At 34.2% G+C, this 26,212-nt stretch overlaps 1 protein-coding gene across 3 annotated transcripts in view; it reads left to right on the forward strand.

Annotated features, from left to right (window-relative positions):
- LOC128155234 (uncharacterized) overlaps positions 1 to 26,212 on the forward strand; it is a 228,681-nt gene that overhangs the window by 198,069 nt on the left and 4,400 nt on the right. For all 3 annotated transcript variants that reach the window (XR_008239583.1, XM_052816843.1, XM_052816844.1), the window contains one exon: positions 18,938 to 19,050. Coding sequence is in view for 2 of the 3 variants with exons in the window: in XM_052816843.1 (XP_052672803.1) it covers positions 18,938 to 19,050 (113 nt within the window). In the remaining variant the exon portion in view is untranslated. The remainder of the gene's footprint in view (positions 1 to 18,937; positions 19,051 to 26,212) is intronic.

Below are 26,212 nucleotides of genomic sequence, written 5' to 3' on the forward strand. Positions count from 1 at the left end.
AACACTTATTAGCAGTACACAAAAATACCTTTTAACTAAAATGAATGAAAAGGAGCTGATCCCTCAAATAAGGGACACAAAAGGGGTAGATAGTCTTTCACCCATTACTCTTAGACCCCGCTTCCATTTCCAGATACGTTTCGTTGACGAAGATCAAGAGGAAGGTCATTCCGTATTCTAAAAATCGGACGGAAGACCTCCTCGTTGCTCGCAACGAGATCGTGTCTAGTTATTATTAAGGTCTTCCGTTTTCCAACGGAAGACCTTATTGTTTTTCTTCGGTTTCTTCTTCCCTATTATTATTATTTTTGTTTTTTTTTTTCTTTCAAATTTTGTGCACGCGAGTTCTCGGAAATGGCTCGGCCGATTTTCATGAAACTTTCAGATCTAATAGATAATGATCTAAACCTTATTGGAATTTTTTTTATTTTGATGACGTCATTTCCGTTTCAGAGATATTGACGTTTTAGCGATTTTTAAGAGGGTCAGCTTGTCCTTCGAACTCCTCCTAAACGATAAAAGATATCGAATTCAAATTTTCAGGAATTGTAGACAAATGATTGTAGTTTTGTCTAAAGTGAGCCATTTATGTCTGGCGCAAAAGGCGTCGAAGCTCGCCTAGACACGAAAATTGAGATGTAAAAATGTAGTGATTTTTCTTAGTTTTCTTTAAATATCTCTTATCTCGAAAATATTTTGTTAAGACATGTAGAGCAATTAAAATTTATTTTTACAAGAGCTTTCATTCGACATCAAGAAAAAGGGGCTGCCCCCTCAAATTAGGGGCCAAAAGGGCTCTGAAGTCTTTCTTCCATAGCACTTCACTGAGAAATATTTTTAAATATGTTAAAGAAGCAAAAATGTTCATCTTACTGTTATTTATCTATTCATTATAAAAATAATTTCATGCGTTACGTAATTTGGGGTTTTAAGGGGCCAGAAGTCCAAAATTTCGATCAATTATATCACAAAAAGGACAAATATTTTGAAAAGCAATATAGAATAAAAGATGCTTAGAATGATGTTTTAAACAATATTCAACCATCAAAATTTCGTTCTGTGGCCCCAGTAAGGAGATAAGGGGTCGGCCCCTAAAACTTTCTTTCCCAGATAGCTCAAGAACGGTAACGAATTTCTAGACACTTGTTGAACAAAATATGTTGAATATTAAAAGACCTTTCATTTGACATCAAGAAAAAGGGGCTGGCTCCTAAAACTAGGGGCCAAAAGGGCTCAAAAGTGTTTCTTCCATAGCACTTTACTAAGAAGTAATTTGTAATATGTTAAAGAAGCAAACATGTTCATCTTACAGTTATTTAACTATTCATGATATAAATGAATTCATGCGTTACGTAATTAGGGGTTTTAAGGGGCCAAAAGTTCAAAATTTTGATCACTTGTATCACAAAAAGAACAAATATTTTGAAAAGCAATATAGAATAAAAGATGCTTAGAATGATGTTCTAAACAATATTCAACCATCATAATTTCGTTCTCTGGCCCCAATAGGGAGATAAGGGGTCGGCCCCTAAAACTATTCTATCCTAGATAGCTCAAGAACAGTAACGAATATTTAGACACTTGTTGAACAAAATATGTTGAATATCAAAAGACCTTTCATTTGACATCAAGAAAAAGGGGCTGGCCCCTCAAATTAGGGACCAAAAGGGCTCTGAAATCTTTTTTCCAAAGCACTTTACTGAGAAGTAATTTGTAATATGTTTAAGAAGCAAAACTGTTTATCTTACAGTTATTTAACTATTCATAATATAAAAGAATTAATGCGTTACGTAATTTGGGGTTTTAAGGGGCCAGAAATTCAAAATTTCGATCACTTGTATCACAAAAATGACAAATATTTTGAAAAGCAATATAGAATAAAAGATGCTTAGAATGATGTTCTCAACAATATTCAACCATCAAAATTTCGTTCTGTGGCCCAATAAGGAGATAAGGGGTCGGCCCCTAAAACTATTCTTTCCCAGATAGCTCCAGAACAGTAACGAATTTTTAGACACTGGTTGAACAAAATATGTTTAATATCAAAAGACCTTTCATTTGACATCAAGGAAAAGGGGCTGGCCCGTAAAATTAGAGGCCAAAAGGGCTCTGAAGTTTTTCTTCCATAGCATTTACTGAGAAATATTTTGTAATATGTTTAAAATGCAAAAATGTTAATCTTCCAGTTATGCATCCATATATGATTTTAACTTTTAATTGTGAAATATTTTGTAATACATTATAGAAGCAATTATATTCATCGAAACACTATACACCTATAAATGACAATTGTTTACTCCTTTGTTATATAATTAGGGTTTTTGGGGACAGAAGTCCGACAGTTTGATCTTCAATATATTAAAATGGAGAAAAATGTTGAATGCTTAACAATATGCAACCATCATTGTTTTGTTACCTGATCCCTTAAAGGAGTTATAGGGCCGGCCACTAAAATGATCTTTTCCAGATAGCTCGAGAACGGTATATAATTTCGAAACACTTGTTGAACAAAATTAGATCCCCCCGCATTTACTGATATGTTTCGTTGATGAAGATAAAAGGCAATTTCATTCCCTTTTCTTAAAATCGGACGGAAGACCTCCTCGTTGCTCGCAACGAGATCGTGTCTAGTTATTTTTCTTTTTTTTTCTTACAAATTTTGTGCCCGCGATTTCTCAAAAACGGCCCGGCCGATGTTCATGAAACTTTCAGATCTAATAGATATTGATCTAAACTTAATATACATTTTTTTATTTTGATGACGTCATTTCCGTTTTCAAGATAGTGACGTTTTAGCGATTTTCAAAGGGTCGGCTTGTCCAGGGACCTCCTCCTAAACGGTAATAGATATTGAGTTCAAACTTTCAGGGATTGTAGACAATAGATTGTAGATGTGCCATTTGGCATTCATATTTGTCATGCACAAGAGGCGTTAAAGCTCGCCTGGTCCCGAAATTGAGATTAAAAAAACGTCATAATTTTTCATGGTTTTCTTTGTTTATCTGTCTTCTGAAAAATATTTTGTTAACACATGTAATGTACATTTTTTTCATTTTTACAAGACCTTTCATTTGATATCAAGAAAAAGGGGCTGGTTTCTCAAATTAGGGGACGAAAGGGCCCTAAAGTCTTTCATCTGTAGCCGGTAATTGAGGGATATTTTGTGAAATGTTTTAGAAGCAAATATGTTTATCTCACAGTTATGTATCTAAGCAATGTAATGATTTTATTATGTGTTACGTAATTAACGGTTTTTTGGGGCCAAAAGTCCAAAATTTCGATCACCCATATTTCAGAAAGGAAAAATATTTTGTGATGCAACACGAAAGAAAAGTTGTTCAAAATAATGTTCTTAACAATATGCAACCTTCAAAATTTTATTAAACGGCCCCTATAAGGAGTTAAGGGATCGGCCCCTAAAATCTTCTTTCTCATATATCTCCAAAACGGTAACGAATTTCTAAATACTTGTTGAACAAAATTTGTTTAGAATTGAATGACCTTTCATTAATTATCAAGAAAAAGGGACTGACCATTAAAATAAGGGGACCAAAGGGCTCTAAAGTCTTTAATCTGTAGCCCTTTACTGAGGGATATTTTGTGAAATGTTATAAAAGCTAATATGTTTATCTCACAGCTATGTATCCAAACAATGTAATGCTTTTGTCATATATTACGTAATTAAGGGTTTTTAGGGGCCGAAACTCCAAAATTTTTATCACCCATATCTCAGAAAGGAAAACTATTTTGAAATGTAATACAGAAGAATGTTGTTCAAAAAGACATGCTTAACAATATGCAACCTTCAAAATTTCGCCAAACGGCCCCTATAAGGAGATAAGGGATTGGCCCCTAAAACCTTCTTTCTCATATATCTCCAGAACGGTAACGAATTTTTTAACACGTTGACAAAATGTGTTCAGAATTAAATGTCCTTTTATTTGATATCACGAAAAAGGGGCTGGCCCCTTAAAGAACTGGGTACGGTAAGCAGCAAAATCGGCCCTGTTTTCAAAGTTAATGAAATTTTGAGTGAAATATTTGGAGAATTAACCGGTTTCAAAACAGTTTGATTTTTGAAAATATCTTTTACGGTTTCCATATAATAGTTATCTAAACATAGCATTGTTTATAGCTATTCAGTTAACCAAAAACGTCATGACGTCATGAAATGTATTGACAACGTTCTTCAAATAATAATTATAGAAAGGATGTTCTGGTATATAATGTGAATAAAGACATATTTAATCAATTATTTCTTTGCCTTTTGCAGTAAGGAATTAATTATGTTTCATGTTATATAAATTTATACATCATCATCATAATAGTTTGCATTCTCTCACCAGAGGTCGTGTTACGCAACTTTCGATTGCACCTCTGATAACGCCCAATGTACAAGATTAATGTACAAATTGAGACGATGGGCAAAATGTATTTAAAATCAATGTAGTTTTTTTTATTTATCTAAAATCAATCTAAATGTCTAATGCATGTGAACATCTTTCTTTCAAAGTTACTGTAAGAGCTTTCTAGCCGAAGTAAAAATTAAAAACTGCATGATTACATTATCTAGTTTGACGGATTTTTGAAAAATTGAAAGGGCAGGTTTTGCCCGCTCCAGATTGATCGCTGGTTTTTATAGAAATCAGCAGCAGTGTCAACTACTATAATCTTATAAACTTGCCCACAATGCTTGTCCTCTCTTTAAGATGATTAGACAAGAGAATGAAAACAGCAATAACACGTGCCTGTCATCCTTGTTTTGAGCATGTGACATACTATTTCTCCAGTGTTGACAGAAGTGTAAGCTGTACAAGTAATAGCCTTTCAAAAAGCTTGCTCGACTTTACAAAATAATTCAAGAGCTACCGTATCTTATGACATGAATTTTAATTTTCGCTGTTGTTCATAAATTCATAAACGGAAGTAGAAAATCCAGTCTTTTTCTTCGATATATAGCTTATGGTGTTCCGATAGGGCCACTTCGACCTTTGCAATTTCGGGCGAAGATGCAAGGTTGCGAAGGCGAAGGTACGAAGGCGAAAGTGCGAAGATGCGACGGCGAAGCGCGTAGATGCGAAGGCGAAAGTGCGAAGTTGCGAGGGCAAAGGAGCGATACTACTATCACTCTTTAGCCCTCGCAACTTCGCATTCTTGCCTTCGCCTTTTTATGTTTTTGGAGCTCTCTATCGTTTAAAGATATTTTCAGCTGTATAAAATAACATATTTGGCAGAAGATTAACTTTTGAGAATTTATTTTCAACACCCCGCGCAGATCAATATTTTCATTATTTCTAGTGGGGAGGGGGGGGGGGGGTCCCAGGGATATTTGTACTAGTCGGGGGGGGGGGGGGGGAGGTCCGAGGCATATTTTTGGCAATTTTACTATGTGAAATCAATAATACTAAATCTTCAAGGGGGGAGGTGTCCGACCCTCTCTCCATTACTGTGTGAAATTAATTTTCCGTGGAGGAAAGGGGGGGGGGGGGTTCCGGGCCCCTCTCCAGCTCATCCGTGCATGAAAAAGGAATGTCGCATATTTAAATTCAAATGGTAATGTGTTTGAACCACGATGTTGGTTTAAGGTAAACAGACAGCTGATAAGTGACGGGAGTCTGGAAGTGTATGTGTACACATTATTGCGGACATTACATTTTATGAGGAGTATATAATGATTAGGCATAGTGAGCACCGGTAAACATATATGTCACATAACACATTAAAATATTAATAAACTTTCATAGGAAGCACGATGGCCTATAGCGCATGGGTATCAATAACATCTGAGATTAATCGGGCGAGTACGGTGCCTGCAACAAATTCGATTCCATTGGAATCGACCGATACCTCATTCTGAATGCAATAAAAAAAAGACGAAGGCGAAAGTGCGAAGTTGCGAAGGCGAGAGTGCGAAGTTGCATGGGCGAAAGAGCGATAGTAGTATCGCTCCTTCGCCTTCGCACTCTCTCCTTCGCCTTCGCACCTTCGCAATTTCGCCTTCGCAACTTCACACTCTCGCATCTTCGCCCTCAAGGCGAAATTCGAAGTGGCTGCATCGGAACACCATAATAGCTGGAGCATGTACATGTATATTATTTGAAATTAATTTATTATTTCATTATTTCATATTACTTTGAAGTGTACATGTATCAAATAATTGCATGTAAGCTTGAAAGATAAAGCAGTTAAATTGTATTTGTTATATTAAGATGGAAAATCAAAGGCCTTTTTGTCATTTCCAACGATAAGAAAGTAATAGAAACAGTTTTCGTTATTCAAATATTTATAAAGCTGCATGTGTACACACGGTGTGCTCTGGGGTACTCTCATGATCCCGTCCACTAATCGGCACGCAAACATTATGAATTCATGTGAAGTTATCGCGCGAAGACCTGCTTTTAAATTACCTAACACTCAAAGGATTAGATCATTCTCCAATGTTTTGAATAGATCCATTGGGAGGGGGTCAACTGATTTTTTTTTTTTACATTTGTTTTGTAACAACTATATATATTATACTTTAGATTGACTGTTTTAGAAGAAATTTATCGAAGAAACACTATGCACACTTGACTACTAATTGATTAATGTACATTTAGTAAGACACGCGAGTTATATCTTTTCAAGATGAATGAAATCGATCAATTGATCAAAAATCGGGACATACCCCTGTTCGGCAATTTAATTTCCCCAGTAAATATTCCAGCGACATGAATATATATTTGACAATGTTTGAATGTGAACTGATTATTTTTTGTTAATAATGATAACCCAACACCAATTATTACCAACATTCTACCGTAATAGATGGTTTAGATCGATGAAGAAATAATTAACGCAAGACATTCGTGAACGATGTAAAAAAAAGTATTTAATGTATTTTCTAGAATTAAAGTTGTCATTTAAAAAGCTAAACAAAGCTAGATCTATCATTAGTTTTGAATTCCTACATTCTTACGCAAAATGTTGTATTTTTTTTAAATACTGTAGAATATATACGCGACTAACCCCTGGACACATGTCCCGTTACAGAGACTAATGACATCCATGTACTAGTAAATATACTGGGCGCTTAAAATGCATGCATATAGGAATATGATCACTATTATATTTTTCTTGTGAAATTATTTTTTTTAAAGTTTGATTTAATTACTTCAACAGGATCGGCAAACATTCAGTGTCTGATTTACTAGTATATATTTCTAATAACTTTGTACCAAATATATAAATCTACACAAATATAATGTTTTGAATCTGACTTCTGATTTGATAATAAACTGTTTTGAAATTTTAAATGTATCTGTATAAACTTCTCTCTCTCTCTCTCTCTCTCTCTCTCTCTCTCTCTCTCTCTCTCTCTCTCTCTCAGCTACTTTATGACGTCATTTGTTTACACTTGTTACGTCATTTATGTAGAGTACAACGACACACAGATAACTTTATATTCATTAGGCCCTAAATAGCAAATTATAAGAAATGTCGAGGTTTTAAAAAAAATATTTCTTCTTATATCCTTCCTGAAATCAATATTGTATATTTGTTTTTACTACACAACAATGTTGACCATTTTATCTGCAATACACGGTATGTAATTGTGAGTAATTCAAATACACTGTGTCTAAGGACTAATAAACTAATAAAAATACTCCAATTTTTCCATGGAACGGTTTTATTTTTCTTTAATTAAAGTCAATTGTCAACATAAGTCTATTTTTACAGTTAAGTATTTATTTAGGCATTGTCATATTATAGAAACTCATCTTACGTCTTAGCTAACCACTGAAAACATTCATTTTTTGTGCATCTTGAAAATAGAAAAAAATAAAAAACGAAAGTGGCCGCAGTCTTGTACATATTTTTTTCCGTTTCTATGTTAATAAGCAGTCTAAAATGTGTGCTATTCTGAAACATTGGTGTATGTACTCGAATGCGGCCTTATAAAAATATAAGACCAAACATTACAAAAACCCATATATTTTACAAAATCCGTAAAGAAGGTCCGGTTTCGGAGTTTACAATTACCAAACGCACGTGAATTTTAGCAAACGAAAGTTACTTTCATGCATGGGGTGTCCTACATGAATTATTCCGGCGAACATTTTAAAGATATCATGTGTTTGATTTTTCACATTTCGACAGGGCCGATATGTTATACTTAGCGTACCCAGTTCTTAGGGGACCAAAGGGCTCTTAATTCTATAATCTACATCCGTTTACTAAGGGTTATTAAAGCTAGATTGATAAAATACGTTTATATATCCTAACAATATATTGATTTTCTCTTTCGTTACACAATTAGGATTTTAAGGATTAGATGTAAACAAGTGTAATCTTTTCAATCTTAATTGGAAGAAATGCAAGTATTTAAAACGCAATATAATAGAACTTATAAAAAGTTATACATTAAAGCATTAGTACTTCACTCCTTTTTCCATATCATGTTTTGTTGTCTAAAATCAAAGTCCATGATGTCACATTTTCTTCTAAAAATCGGACGGAAGACCTCCTCGTTGCTCGCAACGAGATCGTGTCTAGTTATTATTATTTTTCTTTTTTTTTTTCTTACAAATTTTGTGCACGCGATTTCTCAAAAACGGGTCGACTGATTTTCATGAAACTTTCAGATCTGATAGATAATGATCTAAGCCTTATAGGTTTTTTTTTTATATTGATGACGTCATTGACGTTTCTGAGAAATTGACGTTTTAGCGATTTTTAGAGGGGTCGCTTGTCCCTCTACGTTCTCCTAAACTATAAAAGATATCGAGTTCAAACTTTCAGGGGTTGTAAACAAAAGATTGTAGATTTGTAATTTTATTTTCATTTTGGTCTGTCTTAAAAGGCACCGAAGCTCGCCTGGACCCGAAAATTGAAATGCAAAAAACGTCGTTATTTTTTCTGGTTTTCTTTGATTATTTCTTTTCTGTAAAATATTTTGTTAAGACATGTAATGTAAAAAAAGTTTCTATTTACAGGACCTTTTCTTTGAAATCAAGAAAAAGGGGCTGGCCCCTCAAATAAGGGGACCAAAGGGCTCTAAAGTCTTTAATCTGTAGCCGTTTACTGAGATATACTTTGTGAAAGGTTATAGAAGCAAATATGTTTATCGCACAGTTATGTATCCAAGCAATGTAATGATTTTATTAAGTGTTACGTAATTAAGGGTTTTTAGGGGCCAAAAGTCCAAACTTTTGATCATCCATATCTCAGAAAGGAAAAAATATTTTGTAATGCAATACAAAAGAAAAGTTGTTCAAATTAATGTTCTTTACAATATGTAACCTTCAAAATTTCGATAAAACGTCCCTTATAAGGAGATAAGGGATCGGCCCCTAAAACCTTCTTTCTCATATATCTCCAGAACGGTAACGATTTTCTAAACACTTGTTGAACAAAATTTGTTTAAAATTAAATGACCTTTCATTTAATATCAAGTAAAAGGGGCTGGCCCCTCAAATTAGGGGACCAAAGGGCTCTAAAATCTTTAATCTGTAGCCCTTTACAAGGAGATATTTTGTGAAAAGTTATAGAAGCAAATGTGTTTATCTCACAGTTATGTATCCAAGCAATGTAATAACTTTATTATGTGTTACGTAATTTAGGGTTTTTAGGGGCCAAAAGTCCAAAATTTTGATTACCCATATCTCAGAAAGGAAAATATTTTGTAATGCAATACAGAAGAAAAGTTGTTCAAATTCATGTTCTTAACAATATGCAACCTTCAAAATTTCGTTATATGGCCCCTATAAGGAGATAAAGGATCAGCCCCTAAAACCTTCAATCCCACATATCTCAAGAACGGTAACGAATTTCCAAACATTTGTTGACAGAATGTGTTCAGAATCAAATGACCTTCCATTTGATTTCAAGAAAAAAGGGCTGGCCCCTTAAAATTGGGGAACCAAAGGGCTCTAAAGTCTTTTATCTGTTGCCCTTTACTGAGGGATATTTTGTAAAATGTTATAGAAGCAAATATTATTATCTCACAGTTATGTATCCAAGCAATGTAATGATTTTATAATGTGTTATGTAATTAGGGGATTTTAGGGGCCAACAATCCAAAATATTGATCACCCATATTTCGGGAAGGAAAGATATTTTGAAACACAGTACAGAAGAAAAGTTGTTCAAAATGATGTTCTTAACAATATGCAACCTTCAAAATTTCGTTAAACGGCCCCTATAAGGAGATAAGGGGCTGGCCCCTAAAACCTTCTTTCCCATATATCTCCAGAACGGTAACGAATTTCCAAACATTTGTTGACTAAATGTGTTCAGAATTAAATGACCTTCCATTTATTTCAAGAAAAAGGGGCTGGCCCCTTAAATTAGGGGATCAAAGGGCTCTAAAGTCTTTAATCTATAGCGTTTTACCAAGAGCTTTTTTGTGAAAGGTTATTTCAGCTGAATTAGGTATAATACGTTTATATATCCTAACAATATAAGGATTTTCTCTTGCGTTAGCTAATTAGGGTTTTTAGGAGCCAAAGGTAAACACGTTTAATCTTTTCTATCTTAATTTGAAGAAATGCAAGTATTTAAAAAGGCAATATAAGAGAAGTTATAAAATGCAATACAAAAAAGCGTAAGTTCTTCACTCTTTTTTCCATATCATGTTTTTTTTGTTGAAAATCAAAGTCGATGATGTCATATTTCCTTCTAAAAATCGGACGGAAGACCTCCTCGTTGCTCGCAACGAGATCGTGTCTAGTTATTCTTCGGTTTCTTTTTATTAAGGTCTTCCGTTTCCAACGGAAGACCTTCTTGTTATTGCTTTGTTTCTGTTTCCCTTATTATTATTCTTTTTTTTTTCTTACGCATTTTTGTGCATCCGAGTTCTCGGGAACGGCTTGGCTGATTTTAATGAAACTTTGAGAACTAACAGATATTGATCTGAACCTTATTGGAAATTTTTTACATTGATGACGTCATTTCCGTTTTAGAGATATTGACGTTTTTACGATTTTTAGAGGGTCGGCTTGTCCGGTGTTTTTCTCCTAAACGAAAACAGATATTTGCTTCAAATTTTCAGGGTTTGTAGACCTATGTTTGTGGATATGACAGAAGCATTTTCATTGTTCTGTGACGAAAAACACCGAAGCTCGTCTGCGCTTAAAAATTGAGATAAAAAGCGTCATGATTTTTTTGTGGTTTTCTTTGAATATCTTTTTTCTTAAAAGTATTTTGTAAAGACTTATAGAACAAACAAAGTTTAAAAAGTCAAGAACTTTCATTTGACATTAGTGAAAAGGGGCTGGCCCTTTAAATTAAGGGCCGAAAGGGCTGTAAAGTATTCTAATAATATCTTTTTAATGTGAAGTATTTTGTTATACTTTATAGAAGCAATTATGTTCATCGTAACGTTATGTACCTATACATGACAGTTGTTTACTCCTTTGTTACGTATTTAGGGATTTTAAGGGGCCAGCAATTTTGATCTTATATATCTGAAAATGGAGAGAAATTTTGAAAAGCAATTTTGAACAAAAGATGCTCCAAATAATGTCGTTAACAATTTGCAACCATAATTTTTTTGTTATCCGGTCCCTAAAAGGAGTTAAAGGGTCGGCCCTTAAAACGATCTCTTCCAGACATCTCGAGAACGGTATATAATTTCTACATACTTGTTGAACAAAATGTGTTTAAAATGACAAGAGCTTTCTTTTTATATCATGAAAAAGGGGCTGGCTATTCAAATTAGGAGCCGATAGAGTTCTAAAGTCTTTTAATCATAACATTTAATTGTGAATTATTTTGTTATACATTACGGAAGCAATTATGTTAATCGAAATGTTATGTACCTAAACATGAAAAGTGTTTACTCCTATGTTATGTAATAAGGGATTTTAAGGGGTCTAAAGTCCGAACTTATCATCAACGTCCCAAAATTAAAAAAAAGCAATTTTAAGGAGCAATATTGAACAAAATACGCTAAAAAATGTGATTAACAATCTGCAACCAAAATTTGTTTGTTATCAGTTCCCACGATCTCTTCCAGATAAATCAAGAACGGTTACAAATAACTTTTTACACAAAATGTATCGAAATCAAAAGACCTCTTATTTGATATGAAATAAAATGTGGCTGGTCCCTAAATTGGGGATCCAACGGGGTGTATAATCCTTCATCCATCGCTATTTTAGATCACATCTGCATTTCCTGATATGTTTCGTTGATGAAGATAAAGGCAAAGTCATTTCCTCTTCTAAAAATCGGACGGAAGACCTCCTCGTTGCTCGCAACGAGATCGTGTCTAGTTATTATTCTTTTTCTTTTCTTCTGACTCCTTTTTTGCTTCATAACCCAAAAGGTTTTTAACCGATTTTGATGAAATTTTCAGAGATTTTTGCAAGTTAGCGTCCCTCAAAGATGATAAAATTTTAAAGAGAACGTCACCTCCGTTTTGACGTGACGTCATTTTTTAAAATTTAAAAAAGTCATTTTGTCCTGGACTTTTCTCAAAAATGCTTTAAGATAGAGGCTTGAAATTTTCAATGGTTACGATTTGATCAATTCACCTCGGTAATAAGGCTCGAAATGAAAATCTGTCACTTCCGGTCGAAACCGGAAGTAAAACAAATTTTCGAAAAAATGATTTTTCTGATCAAATCAAAAATGAATATGTGTTTTGTAGAGCTTAATAAGCTGAATCTAACACTGAAAGCCGTTTGAAAATCGGACGATGCATTACAGAGATATCGGGGTTTAAGAATTGATTTTTCCGGAAAGTTTGATTCCGCGTCCTTGGTTTAAAAAATAGCATAATGTTCAAAGTAATATTAACTCGTACCAAAAATAATTGTTAAGTCGTACTTGAACACATTCGGGATTTTTTTTGTTAATTCGTTCTTAAAATCAGAAAGGTTTTTGTTAAGTCGTACTTAAAATCATTCGGATTTGGTTAAGTCGTACCAGGAATAATTAGATTTTTTCATCTTTTTATTTTGTTACTCTTGTTATTAGTTTAAAGGTCTGCTTCTTAAAGGAACTTCCAGCTTTACTTCCGACATTAACGGAAGACCCACTCGTTGCTTTGCAACGAGCTTTGCTCTAGTTTTTTTTTTTTACAATTCTAGAAAAATTTTTTGTATGTGTTCCAAACCTTTATTATTCAATTCAATTATTTGTTCTATTTGAAATAAGCCTTGCGGGGGTATTGGTCCCATTAGGACAGTTCTAGTTTTAAAGTTGTACTCTCTACTCAGAACTATAAACCGAAAAGATTTTTTAAATCGGATGAAATATAAAAAAGTTACAGATAAAGGGCCGTTTTGAACGTTGGCCCCTGCAGATCGCTAATTTTTTCGAATTGTCTACCCAAAACATTTTCTGGTCTGCGGACTGTGTGTGTCATTATACAGATGAAATATTGTAACATTTAATTGAAAACTTTTTGAGAACACGAATGACGCGTGATTTTGGTTTAGCATTGAAACTCCCATTGACGATTTTCATCGACCTATAGAACCGGTGAGGACTGGGGGTGACGGTTGACAAAATGAAAACGATTAAACACATTTTCTATCAAATGTCTATTATCTATATGTTTCGTGTATTGATCACTTGACTTTCTGAGATCTCGTTGGTAAAACATTTATATAAAAAAACGGTTTCTGATATATTTGAAATATCTTACCGGAAGTAGATTGTTTTCTTTTCATTTAACATCGGATACATGATATATGTAAGGATTATTACTTGAAATTATATATGAAACAAATTAATTGCAAAATAAAAAAAACTGATCATTTCTGAGATCAGCTCTGCACAAAAAAGGTCGTAAGAAATTACAAAATCGGCCGTAAATCAGAACTGGAAGTGACGACAACAAGTAATTCAAAAAAACAAATTCAGATAGTTTCCAATCATCTGTGAAAAATTTGTTCAGATCAGTCGAATAGTTTTTGAGAAATCGCGTGCACAAAATTTGGAGAAAAATAATAACTAGATACGATCTCGTTACGAGTAACGAGTAGATCTTCCGTTCAAATTTTAAACGATACGATTAAAATATCAATGAAATTTCAGAATTCTCCCTCAAACACTCCCATTTAGATAATGCATACGATTGTCAATATCCTTTAAAATGCTTAACATAGTATTTTACATTTTCAAATATTGCATACTAAAGATTTATCAGTTTAGTCCCCTAAAATCCATAATTACGTCATTAATGGGTGTGGCAATGAGTTTTACAAACTAATATTGTTACGATCAACAACTTTGATTCTGTAATGCATTACAGAATCTTGATCGTTTTTAAGGTATGCAAAAAAGACTTTATGAGTGTCTTGGCCCCTAATGTAACGGGCCAGCCTCTTTTTTTTTAGTTCATTCAAAAGGTCTCACAAATACTAACAATTTTTGTTCTTACACGTATCTAAAATTGTTGTTCATTTTTTAGATACAGATGATTGAATATTTTATGGGCCAGTCCTCTAGATCCTTAATGGGGACAGACATTGGTGTTATGATTGATGGAATCGATTAGAATTATCAATGCAAGCATTTTCTCTTCTACAATGCTTAACAAAATATGTCTCCTTATCTAGATATATTGCGTCAAAGTTTCGGTACGTTGGCCCCAAAAATCCCAAATTACGTAATAAATGGGCATGGCAATGATCTTACCTGATATATATTGTTACGATCAACAACTTTGCTTCTTTAATGCATTACAAAATCTTTATGATTTTTAAGTTATCTATAATAGACTTTAGGAGTGTCTTGGCCCCTAATTTAAGGGGCCAGTCCCTTTTTCTTGAATTCAATCGAAAGGTCTCACAAATTCTAACATTTTTTGTTCTTACGCCTATTTAAAATTGTTGATCATTTTTGCATTTGGCACAACTTCAAAATGTAGTTTAGGTATTCTGAAAATTTCATGATTATATCGCTGATAGTCTCTGAGTTTATGCGTGCACAAATTTGGTCGTATAAAAATTACAAAATCAGCCGTTAATCTGGACCGGAAGTGACGAATTTCAAAATTTCAAAAACATATTAAATTCATATAATGTCTCATTATCTATGAAAAACGGTCGAAATCAGTCAAATAGTTTTCGAAAAATCGCGTGCACAAAATTTGGAGAAAAAAAGAAAGAAAAATAAACAGTACGAAAACAATAAGGTCTTCCGTTGAAAACAGAAGACCTTATTGTTTTCGTTGAAAACGGAAGACCTTAACAAAATAAATTCAGATAACTTCCAATCATCTGTGAAAAAAGGTGTTAATCGGTTGGATATATACCGAGAAATCGCGTGCACAAAATTTGTGGGGGAAAAAATGATAATAAAATGATATAAAAATTACAAAATCCGCCGTAAATCCGGACTGGAAGTGATGAATTTCAAAATTTCAAAAACATATTAAATTCATATAATGTCTCATTATCTGTGAAAAAAACGGTCGAAGTCAGTCAAAAAGTTTTCGAAAAATCGCGTGCACAAAATTTGGAGAAAAAAAGAAAGAAAAATAAACAGTACGAAAACAATAAGGTCTTCCGTTGGAAACGAGTGGCAATGAGTTTTTCAAACTGATATTGTTACGATCAACAACTTTGTTTCTACAATGCATTACAAAATCTTTTTTAAGGTATGTGTAAAAGACTCTACTAATTTCAGGGACCAGCCCCTTTTTCTTGAGTTCATTTGAAAGGTCTCACAAATACTAACATTTTTTGTTCTTGCACTCATCTAAAAGTGTTGATCATTTTTTGAGATATAAATGATTGAATATTGAAGGGGCACCCCTTTTAGATCCTTAATGGGGACAGACATGGGTGTTTTGATCAATGGAATCGATTACAATTTTCAATGCAGGCATTTTATCTTCTACAATACTAAACAAAATATGTCTTTTTTAAAGATATATTGCGTCAAAGTTTATGTACTTTGGCCCCTCAAAATCCCTATCTACGTAATAAATGGGCGTGGCAATAATTTTACCTGATGGATATTGTTACGATCAACAACTTTGTTTCTATTTTACATTACAAAATCTTGCACGTTTTTAAAGTTATTTGTAACAGAGTTTATGAGTGGCTTGGCCCCTAAATAAAGGGGTCATCCTTTTTATACCCCCGCTCCCAAGGGGAGGGGGTATACTGTTTTACCCTTGTGTGTCTGTCTGTCCGTCCGTCTGTCTGTCTGTACGTCCGTAACAAAAATTTCTGTCGCATTTATCTCAGCAACTTTTTATCGCAGATGCTTGAAATTTTTACACAGTGTTTGTTAAGGCATGCCATATCGTTGGATATATTTTTGTACAAATCGGACGTCAACTTCCTGTTAAATGACGACTTTGCTTATTTTTTAACCAAAATTTTCAAACAAATTTTCGTCAAAGATGTCTCAGCAACTGTTTATCGCAGATGCTTGAAATTTTTACACAGTATTTGTATAGGCATGCCATATCGTGGGATATATTTTTGTACCAATCAGACGTCAACTTCCTGTTAAGTGACGACTTTGTTTATTTTTAGCAAAACTTTTTAAACAAATTTCCGTCAAAGAATTCCCAGCAACTGTTTATTGCAGATGCTTGAAATTTTTACACAGTATTTTTATAGGCATGCTATATCGTGGGATGTATTTTTGTACCAATCAGACGTCAACTTCCTGTTAAATGAAGACTTTGTTTAATTTTTGCGAAATTTTTCAAACAAATTTCCGTCAAAGAATTCTCAGCAACTATATATGGCAGTTGCTTGAAATTTTAACACACTATTTGTTTAGGCATGTCATATCGTTGGATATATTTTTGTACAAATCGGACGTCAACTTCCTGTTAAATGACGACTTTGCTTATTTTTTAACCAAAATTTTCAAACAAATTTTCGTCAAAGATTTCTCAGCAACTATTTATTGCAGATGCTTGAAATTTTTACACAATGGTTGTATAGGCATGCCATATCGTGGGATATATTTCTGTACCAATCGGGTGTCAACTTCCTGTTAAATGACGACTTTGTTTATTTTTAGCCAATATTTTCAAACAAATTTTCGTCAAAGATTTCTCAGCAGCTATTTATGTCAGATGCTAGAAATTTTAACACACTATTTGTTTTGGCATGCCATATTGTGGGATATATTTTTGTATCAATCGGACGTCAACTTCCTGTTAAATAATGACTTTGGTTTTTTTTTTGCCAAAATTTTCAAACAAATTTTCGTCAAAGATTTCTCAGCAGCTATTTATCGCAGATGCTTGAACTTTTTACACAGTGTTTGTTAAGGCATGCCATATCGTGGGATATATTTTTGTACCTATCGGACGTCATCTTCCTGTTAAATGAGTACTTTGTTTATTTTAGCCAAAACTTTCAAACAAATTTTCCTCAAAGATTTCTCAGCAGCTATTTATCGCAGATGCTTGAAATTTTAACACACTATTTGTTTAGGCATGCCATATTGTGGGATATATTTCTGTACCAATCGGATGCCAGCTTTCTGTTAAATGTCGACTTTGCTTATTTTGCATATTCACACCAGAGCGGGGGTATCACTAGTGAGCATTGGCTCACAGATATCTTGTTTTTCCTGATTTCTTTGAAAAGGTCTTCAAAATACTAACATTTTTTGTTCTTACACCTATCTAAAATTGTTGATCATTTTTTAGATACAAATGATTGAATAGTTTAGGGGCCAGCCCTCTAGATTCTAATGGGAACAGACATTGGGTGTTTTGATCAATGGAATCGATTAGAATTTTCAATGCAGGCATTTTATCTTCTACAATACTAAACAAAATATGTTTCCTTCTGTTGATATATATTGCGTCAAAGTTTAAGTACTTTGGCCCCTTAAAATCCCTATTAACATAATAAATGGGCGTGGCAATGATTTTACCTGATAGATATTGTTACGATCAACAATTTTGCGTCTTTGAAGATATACAAAATCTTTATCGTTTATAAGTTATTTGTAATGGTGTTTACGAGTGTCTTCGGCCCTTTTTATTTCGTTGGAAAGATCTTTTGATTTTCTACCACTTTTATTATATGTGTCTTAACAAAATATTAGAGGATAAAAAGATACAGATAAAAACGTATGAAAATTTTGATGCGAAATTCTGTACCCAATTTTTGTGCCAAGGCGAGCTTAAACAAATGGCGCTACTGGCGCCAAAAATCTACTTTCTGGACAATTTCCAACTATGGTCTGACTATCCGGAAAATTTCATATTTATATCTCTGTAAGTCTCTGAGTTTATGTTTGCACAAAACTGATCGTAAAAACTTACAAAATCTGCCGTAAATCGGAACCGGAAGTGACGATTTTAAAATTTCAGAAAACTTCTAGAATTATGACCACTAGCAATCATCTGTGAAAAAATATTTGAAATCGGCGTAATAATAATTTAGAAAACGCGTGCACAAAATTTGTAGAAAAAAAAGAAGAAGAAGAAACAGTACGAAAACGATAAGGTATTCCGTTGGAAGCGGAAGACTTGAATAATAATAACAAACAGTACGAAAACAATAAGGTATTCCGTTGTAAACGGAAGACCTTAATGAACTATAACTCTGACTTTTGAAGCAATATTAGTGATAATACATATGTTACATGTAATAGCCTACAAATATAATGATGGTGACCTGATAAGATGATGCATTGTCTCACGGTGAGCTCTACTGGCGTGCCACCAGTTTTCGCCGCCGAGTACCATTTCTTGCCAGTGCATTGTGACGTCATTTTTCGTCTATAATTTTATGTGTTGATAAAATGACATCACAATATACTGGCGAGAAATGGTACTCGGCGAAAACTGGTCGTACGCCAGTATATACTCTGATTTCTTTTGTTTACATACAGGTGAATATGTGCTCATTTTCATAAGAAGTATATTTGGTCTGTGGGCCTCTTATTGAAATGACGAATATTAATCTTTATGAATGTTGAATAATTTTAAGATGTGCTTTTTTCTCAATTGCAGATGTGATATTAAATATTCTGGTAAGCCAATACACAAATGTCATAATCAATAGGGAGAAGACTATTTCCAATCAGTCCTTAAAAAAACTACATGAGAAAGTAGTGAGTGATGTTGTAAGTGTATAAACGTTTTCATTAAATTTGTTCATTCAAAATGTTAATGTTATTGGCATATACTTTCTGCATTACTTGATACATGTATCTGCTTATTTAAATAGCCAATAAAATGGTTAATTAATGATTAGAATAAATATTTTTATCACATGTTTATCTCAGTATGCGGTGAATATCACTCATGGGATAAATTTTTAATAATCCACTGTGTGTTCTTACGCCACGTGACGTCATAATTAAACAAAACGTTTTTAGAGGATTAAAGACGTAAAATGAAAAAGCAATAGAATAATTAATTTGAAAAGTGTAGAGTCATACATGTGAATCACTAAATGCTGTTTCACAAATTAATAACAATATGTTAGAAAAATTAAATACTTGTCTGTTAATCTTCAAGGAACTTTTTCTTTCGAGCGTAAGGTTGTTGACATCTAATAACGAATGTGTTGTGCTGCTCACAATTACAATATTTAGAGAGAAGATGGAGTTTTAACAAAATACGTTGAAAACATGTGATAAAAAGAATTTCTCATGACTTGCGATGGTATATGATTTTTATCCAACTCGTTATGTGTTTTCTATCCCCTCGCCAAGGCTTGGAGATGGAAAACACACAACTCGTTGGATAAAAATCATATACCATCACAAGTCATGAGAGATCCTATATATACCCCATGCAATATAATGCGATGGGTATGATGTTTTTTGACCCGTCAGTATGTTAGTCAATCAATCAGTCAGTCCGTCAATCCTGTTTTAGCTCACCTGAACCGGAGGTTTAAGTGAGCTTTTTTGATCACTTGTTGTCCGTCTGTCTGTCATTCTGTCTTTCTGTTTATCTGTAAACGTTTTTTTAACAACCACAGGGCAAAATTTAACCAAACTTTGTACAAAACATCCTTATGAGAGAAGGATTCTTTTTGATTAATAAAGGATGAAACCGCTTTTCTAGCTCACCTGAGTGAAAGCTTAATTGAGCTTTTCTGATCACATTTTGTCCGTCATCCATCCGTCCATCTGTAAACTTTGACATTTTGAACTTCTTCTCTAAAACCACTTGGCAAATTTCAACAAAATTTGTCGGAAAGGTGAATATCAATTGCAGAATTGAAAGGCCAATTTTCATTCAAAGCGGAGAAAACCTCGAAACGGTAAAAAATAGAGGGTGCATTTTTTATAATCTTCTTCTCAGGAACAACTAAGTCAAATTCAACGCAATTTAGCATAAATAATCCTTATGGAAATTTTAAAGGAACTACTCATAATATAAATTTCAAAAATAAGGGCTTATTCTGTGCCATATTTGAATTGATTACGAAAGTAATGATGTAGAAAAAGGGATGCTTCAGTTTATTACTTCGGGTTTGGTACTCCCTATCTCAAAAACGAGGTTTTTTGTTTGAAGCAGCCATATTGGACGCATGATTAATGAGTCTGGCAATAAAGAAGTTGTTTGTTGTGCAACATTTTACGTGCAAAGGGAATCTTTGAAACATGCAAACTATATCTGTACCGATTTTATGAAGTAAATTGAAGTTGAATATTTCAATGCGTTGATATTTTCACTTGTGACAGTGGTGTTTATCTTGTTTTGAGTTTTGATTCATTTTTATTAATTAAGCGTTAACTTAGTAGAACTATCGCCTGTGTTTTTGAAACCCATACGTATAACATCAAACAGAGACTGGTAAATCATACAGCTGATTGTTTACCTGCGCAAAATGAACTAACTTCGATGCATTTAGAATATACTTAGTTACTAGGCCTAAAAATACTATTCATTCTGTTGTTTATTCGGTATGAACTCTGCGTAATATTTAATTTATGTAACAATGTTTTGTTTAGATGCTCAGCATTTTCAGTCTAAACAGAGATTTATTTTAGCATGTGATTCATTTTCGAAGAAATATTGTGCTCTTTGTTATAGTACATTTTCCCTCTGTTTAATTTTTTTCAATATTCTATTTACTAACCTTTTTAAGTGTCAAGATTCGAGTTATAAGCAAGATAGAGAGCTTTGCTCACAATTCTATGTTTTTACATAGAGCTAAGTCCATGCTTTAAAGTGGCATGGTCACGATTTTGGTCATATTTTATTTTTCTGTTTTTATTATTTACAATGTTTTAGGAATGCATTTCTAATGATCAAAAGAAATTTGGGTGCCAGTCCATGAGTTTTAAGCAAGATACAGGGCTCACAATTCTTCGTCATGTTAACAAAGCTCGTGCCCTGTTTTTGTTTACATAAATATACCAGTAAAAAATCTTTTTCAAGCTAATTTGTCTATCTTCTTATTCATTTTAAGTATAAATAAACAGTTACTAACGATAAACACATTCATTTGAGGTCTAAAACTGGAATTTTCACTTCAACATTCAAAATGTAAACAAAGGGTTTGTTTACATAGTGAAGAATTGTAAGCTCTGTAACTCGCTTATAACTCAACAAATGACACTCAAATTTTGGTTCCCTATTAAAAATGCCTAACTGAAGCATTGTAAACATTAAAATCGAGAAAAAGATTTTTGACCAAAATCGTGACCATGTCCCTCTAATACTACAATAGAGTGATATGTTTGTTAATTCATTGATTGGAATAGCTCTTTTAACATATCATGTGACAAGATTTTTTAGTCGAGTTATTCATCAATCATGTGAGTAAGGTTAGAGAACGCCACACGAGTTCACGCCGGGTAAACAACAATCGTTTATAATGGAGAAATTTTTTGAATGTTTTTAAATTTGAGCGCATTGAGATCCAATTTTCTTCTTTCACATATAGAAATTTTTAAATAAAATACAAGAATTAGTAATTAAAAAAACACTGAAACAACAAAGTTATCCCAGGACCATTTAATAGATAAATAGAATGAGAATGAATAAGTTACTTGGCTTTACTCACCTCAGAGGCCGTGTCTGTATTTATGAAATTAGACAATTAAGCTACAGAAACTGATAATATGAAGGAAGATCGTGCAGGTGATTTTACCAGGTCCAAAGAGGGCCAAAAAACCTAAACTCGGGTGGATTATATACAAGTATCGATGGGTTCCAGAAAGGGACATAGAATCAGAGGTCCAGTACAGGATAACTTTAAATAAAAGACAAATTAAAACAGCATCGTAAATGTTACAATACCTCCCCTTTTACAAGAAGTATGCTTATACTTCCGAACATACATTTACGAACACATTAAACCAACAGTTCATATGTACACAAAATAACACACATTCATTGTCTTCTGAGATAATCTGCATCCTGATTATCCTTGCCTCTAATTGCAATGACTCAGTATCTATATGATTGAAGACCAAGTCATATCATGCATGATTCTAGCGTTGATCACCTTAGCCGTGTTCAAATACATCAACGACTGATGATCGGTTTCAAATCAGAAATCGGACCATATAGATACAGTTGAAATTTGTTGACCGCACAAACAATTGCTAAGCAGTCCTTCTCGATTGTGGAATACCTGCATTCACTATACTTCAGTTTCCTGCTGACATATGCTACCGGAAGTTTCAATCCGCTTTCATCGTCAAACTGCATCGGGACTTCACCAATTCCTTTCTCAGAAGCATTTGTCTGAAAAATAAACTGCTTTGGTTAATCTGGAAGTTTTGAGAATAAGTGATTGTAAAAGCATGGATTTTAATGATTGAAAAGATTTCTCTTGAGGCTGATTCCAAACAAGCTTGTTTGGCGATCCTTTCTTTGTTAGATATGTAAGGGGTAACGCAATTGATGAAAAGTTTGGAATCAACTTCCATTAAAAACTGAGAAGTCCAAGAAAAGATCTTAATTGACGTTTTTTGCTAGGTGCCACAGATTCTTGGATTGCCGTTACCTTGTCTGGGTGTGGTTGCAATTTGTTCTCATCTACGATGTGGCCTAGACATTCTATGCTCTTGTACCCTATTGCACATTTTCCTGGTTTTGCTGTCAGGTTTGCGTTTCTCAATCGTGTTAGGAGCTCACGAAGTACTGCTATCTGCTGATCTACGTCTGTTGTAAAAAATGATGTCATCAATGAAATTGTCAGTGTTTGTCATTCCATACAACAACTTACGCATCAATCTGGAAAACATCGCTGGAGCTGTCACCAATCCAAACGGTATGACCCGGGATTGGAAGAGTTCACAGGAAGTCTGAAATGCCGTTTTGGGTTTAGACGATGTTGTCAGTGGAACCTAACAGTATCCCTTGGATAGGTCTATTCTAGAGAATACCTTATAAAAAGCAAATTTTGTGATAATATCATCTCAATTAGGCATTGGTTCTGCATTGAATTGAGAACATGAATTTATAGCTCTAAAGTCCACACAGAATCGGTAAGAATCATCTTCTTTCTTCACAAGCACTACTTGCGAGCTATAGGGACTATCTGACAGTTCGATTACATTCAGATCTTGCATTTTCTTAACTTCTCTATCTACTATGTCTCTAATTGAAAATGGAACTGCATATAACACTGTGCCGGATAATTATGCCAGTGCCAAGGTGGCATTTTTGCACCCGCTTAAGCTGCATATATCGAAAAATTCCAATATGCCATATGATAGATCATTGCTTAGAGAGTTTACAACCACCTTTGTTATTAGTGTATCTCACCTGTCAGGTGAGATATTTACCTTTCAAAAAACAATTCCTATAGGAAATTAATTTTCCCCTAGGAAAAACAATATTCCTGTAGGTAATTTGAATTTTCCTATCGGAATACAAGAACTTCCTATAGGAATTTGATAGGATTTGATAAAATCCGATAGGAAAACTTAATATCCTATAGGAAAATTACATGTCTAAATCAAATTCCTACAGGAAATACCATTCTCCTATAGGAAATATAATTCATATATGAATTTTAAAAATTCCTAAAGGATTGTCAATATTTCCTGTAGGAGAATCAGTTCTCCTATGGGAATTATCATTTTTGATGGGATATTAATTTTTAAAGGTGAATATCTCTCCTGTCAGGTGAAACACACTAAAAACAAAAGTGGTTATATACTCTCTACATAGTGGTCTATCATTTGGTATACATGGATTTTTCCGAATCTGCATCCTAAGCGGGTGAAAAAATGCCACCTTGGCACTGGCATAATTATCCGGCACATTGTTATTTGGTTTACTCTGATAGGTTGATTTGAGTTTGTTTTAATATCATGTTCAATCAAATACGTATATCCTGGATCGTCCAATAACACATCATCAAACTGGTTCAAAAGAGAAGTTACCTTCTGCCTTTCTTCAGGGCTCAGCTCTTGGTTGATGTCCATACTCGATAACTCCTCCTTGTCCCCGACACTTGGTAATCCATATTCTTCGAGGTCTTCATCTTCAGGGCAGTCAACCACAGCAGAACTGACTATAGCTTCATCGCCTTGCCTCCTTTCTTTTGAATCAGCATTCTTATCAATATACTTTTTAAACATATATACATGATACGTTTTCAATTTACCTTTCATGTCGTTCTGGTAGTCTACTTTGTTGATCTTCTTCGTTACACTGAATGGACCTTTCCACTGCATCAACAACTTATTGGAGTCTTTGGGCAGTAAAACTAAAACTTTGTCTCCTACTATCATATTCCTTGCTCTTGTTAAATTGTTACTTTGCCTGTCTTTAAGACGCCTTTTCTAAGTTTTCTCTCGCCAACTCTGCAGTTGTTTCAAGCCTCTCTCTTAGATTCAAGCTGTACTGGTAAGTAGACTTCACCTGGGGGTTTTCTATTTCTTTGGCCCATAGATCTTTCAATATCCCCATCGGCCCTTTTACATGTTGTTGATTCTTGTTGAACTTCTCTGTAAGCAAACAATACTGGATTGATATACTTATCCCAATCACATGGACGATCAGCACACATACGTTTTAACATTTGTTTGACGATGCCGTTGAACCTCTCGACCATTCCGTTAGTCACAGGGTGGTAAGGAGTGGTAGTTAGTTGATTCAGTGAAAGGAAACGACTTACTTACCTCATGATGGATGATGTAAACTCTGAACCCATGTCACTCAACAATTCCACTGGAACTTCAACTCTGGAGAATATGTCTATTAGCGCCCCTGCAACCCTTTCTGTTTCAAAGGAATGCATTGGTATTGCTTCTGGGTATCTAGTTGCAAAACCGACCAAAGTTAATATATACCTGTTTCCTTTATCGGTGACAGGGTGAATAGGCCCCACAATGTCCACAGCAACTCTCTTGAACGGAACATCAATGAGTGATATTTTCTGAAGCGGGTACTTTTAAACCTTGCCCTTTTGAATGGTTCTTTGGCATATGTCACAAGAACGGCATAATCTTTTGATGTCAGATTGTAATCCCGGCCATTAGAATTCTGAAGGTATTCGTGATGTTGTGCGAGATGTAGATGTAGTCCAGACATAATAGACTCACGAGCCAACTTCGTAACAATTTCTCGGAATTTCTTTGGAACTACTAGTTGAGTAAAGGTCTTACTTGTTTACTTGTTTCGGTTTTGGCCTGGTTTTCGCGGTACACAAATCCATTCTGTACAAACCATCGTATTTTCGCTGTTTGCTGGTCAACTACTTGACCTTCCGCCCATTGACGAATTTCTGGAAATAGTCATCAGTTTGCTGTTTCGTTTTGATATCCTCTGGAGTGATGTTCTCTTTTAAAATGTCTGGAACTCTGAGTTGATGATAAGGTTTGAGTTTTGCTTTGGCTTGTCTTCGGGTTTCAACAGCATGAGGATTGGGAATCTGGGTTTCCAGGTGGTCTTACTTTCTCCAAATTACCAATGATGAGGTCGTAAACTGGCTTCTCAATACACCATGCTTCAAATGTACCTGTAATATAAGGCGTGTTAATGAAAATAGAAGCAACAGGTACTTTAATAGTTGAACCGTCTGTCAATATCCAGGTTTGAAACTTTTTTTAAATTATATTTTGCTTGTCAACCTTACTTGTCCGTACAACTATTCCACTGCATCCTGTGTCTCGCAATGCTGTAACTGGCTTGTATCCTGCTGATAATGGGATGTTGTGCTACTGCTGAAGATAGCATGATGATGACACTGTTGTCGGAGAATCGAGTTATAATGTATTAGTACCAGTTGCTGTAGGTATTGTATTTATAAAAGATACCTGCGCTGGAAATTCAGCCTCTACTGGTGAGATTTCCTGAGTGTCG

This window comes from Crassostrea angulata, chromosome 7 (assembly GCF_025612915.1).
Source record: "Crassostrea angulata isolate pt1a10 chromosome 7, ASM2561291v2, whole genome shotgun sequence".
Lineage (NCBI taxonomy): Eukaryota > Metazoa > Mollusca > Bivalvia > Ostreida > Ostreidae > Magallana > Magallana angulata.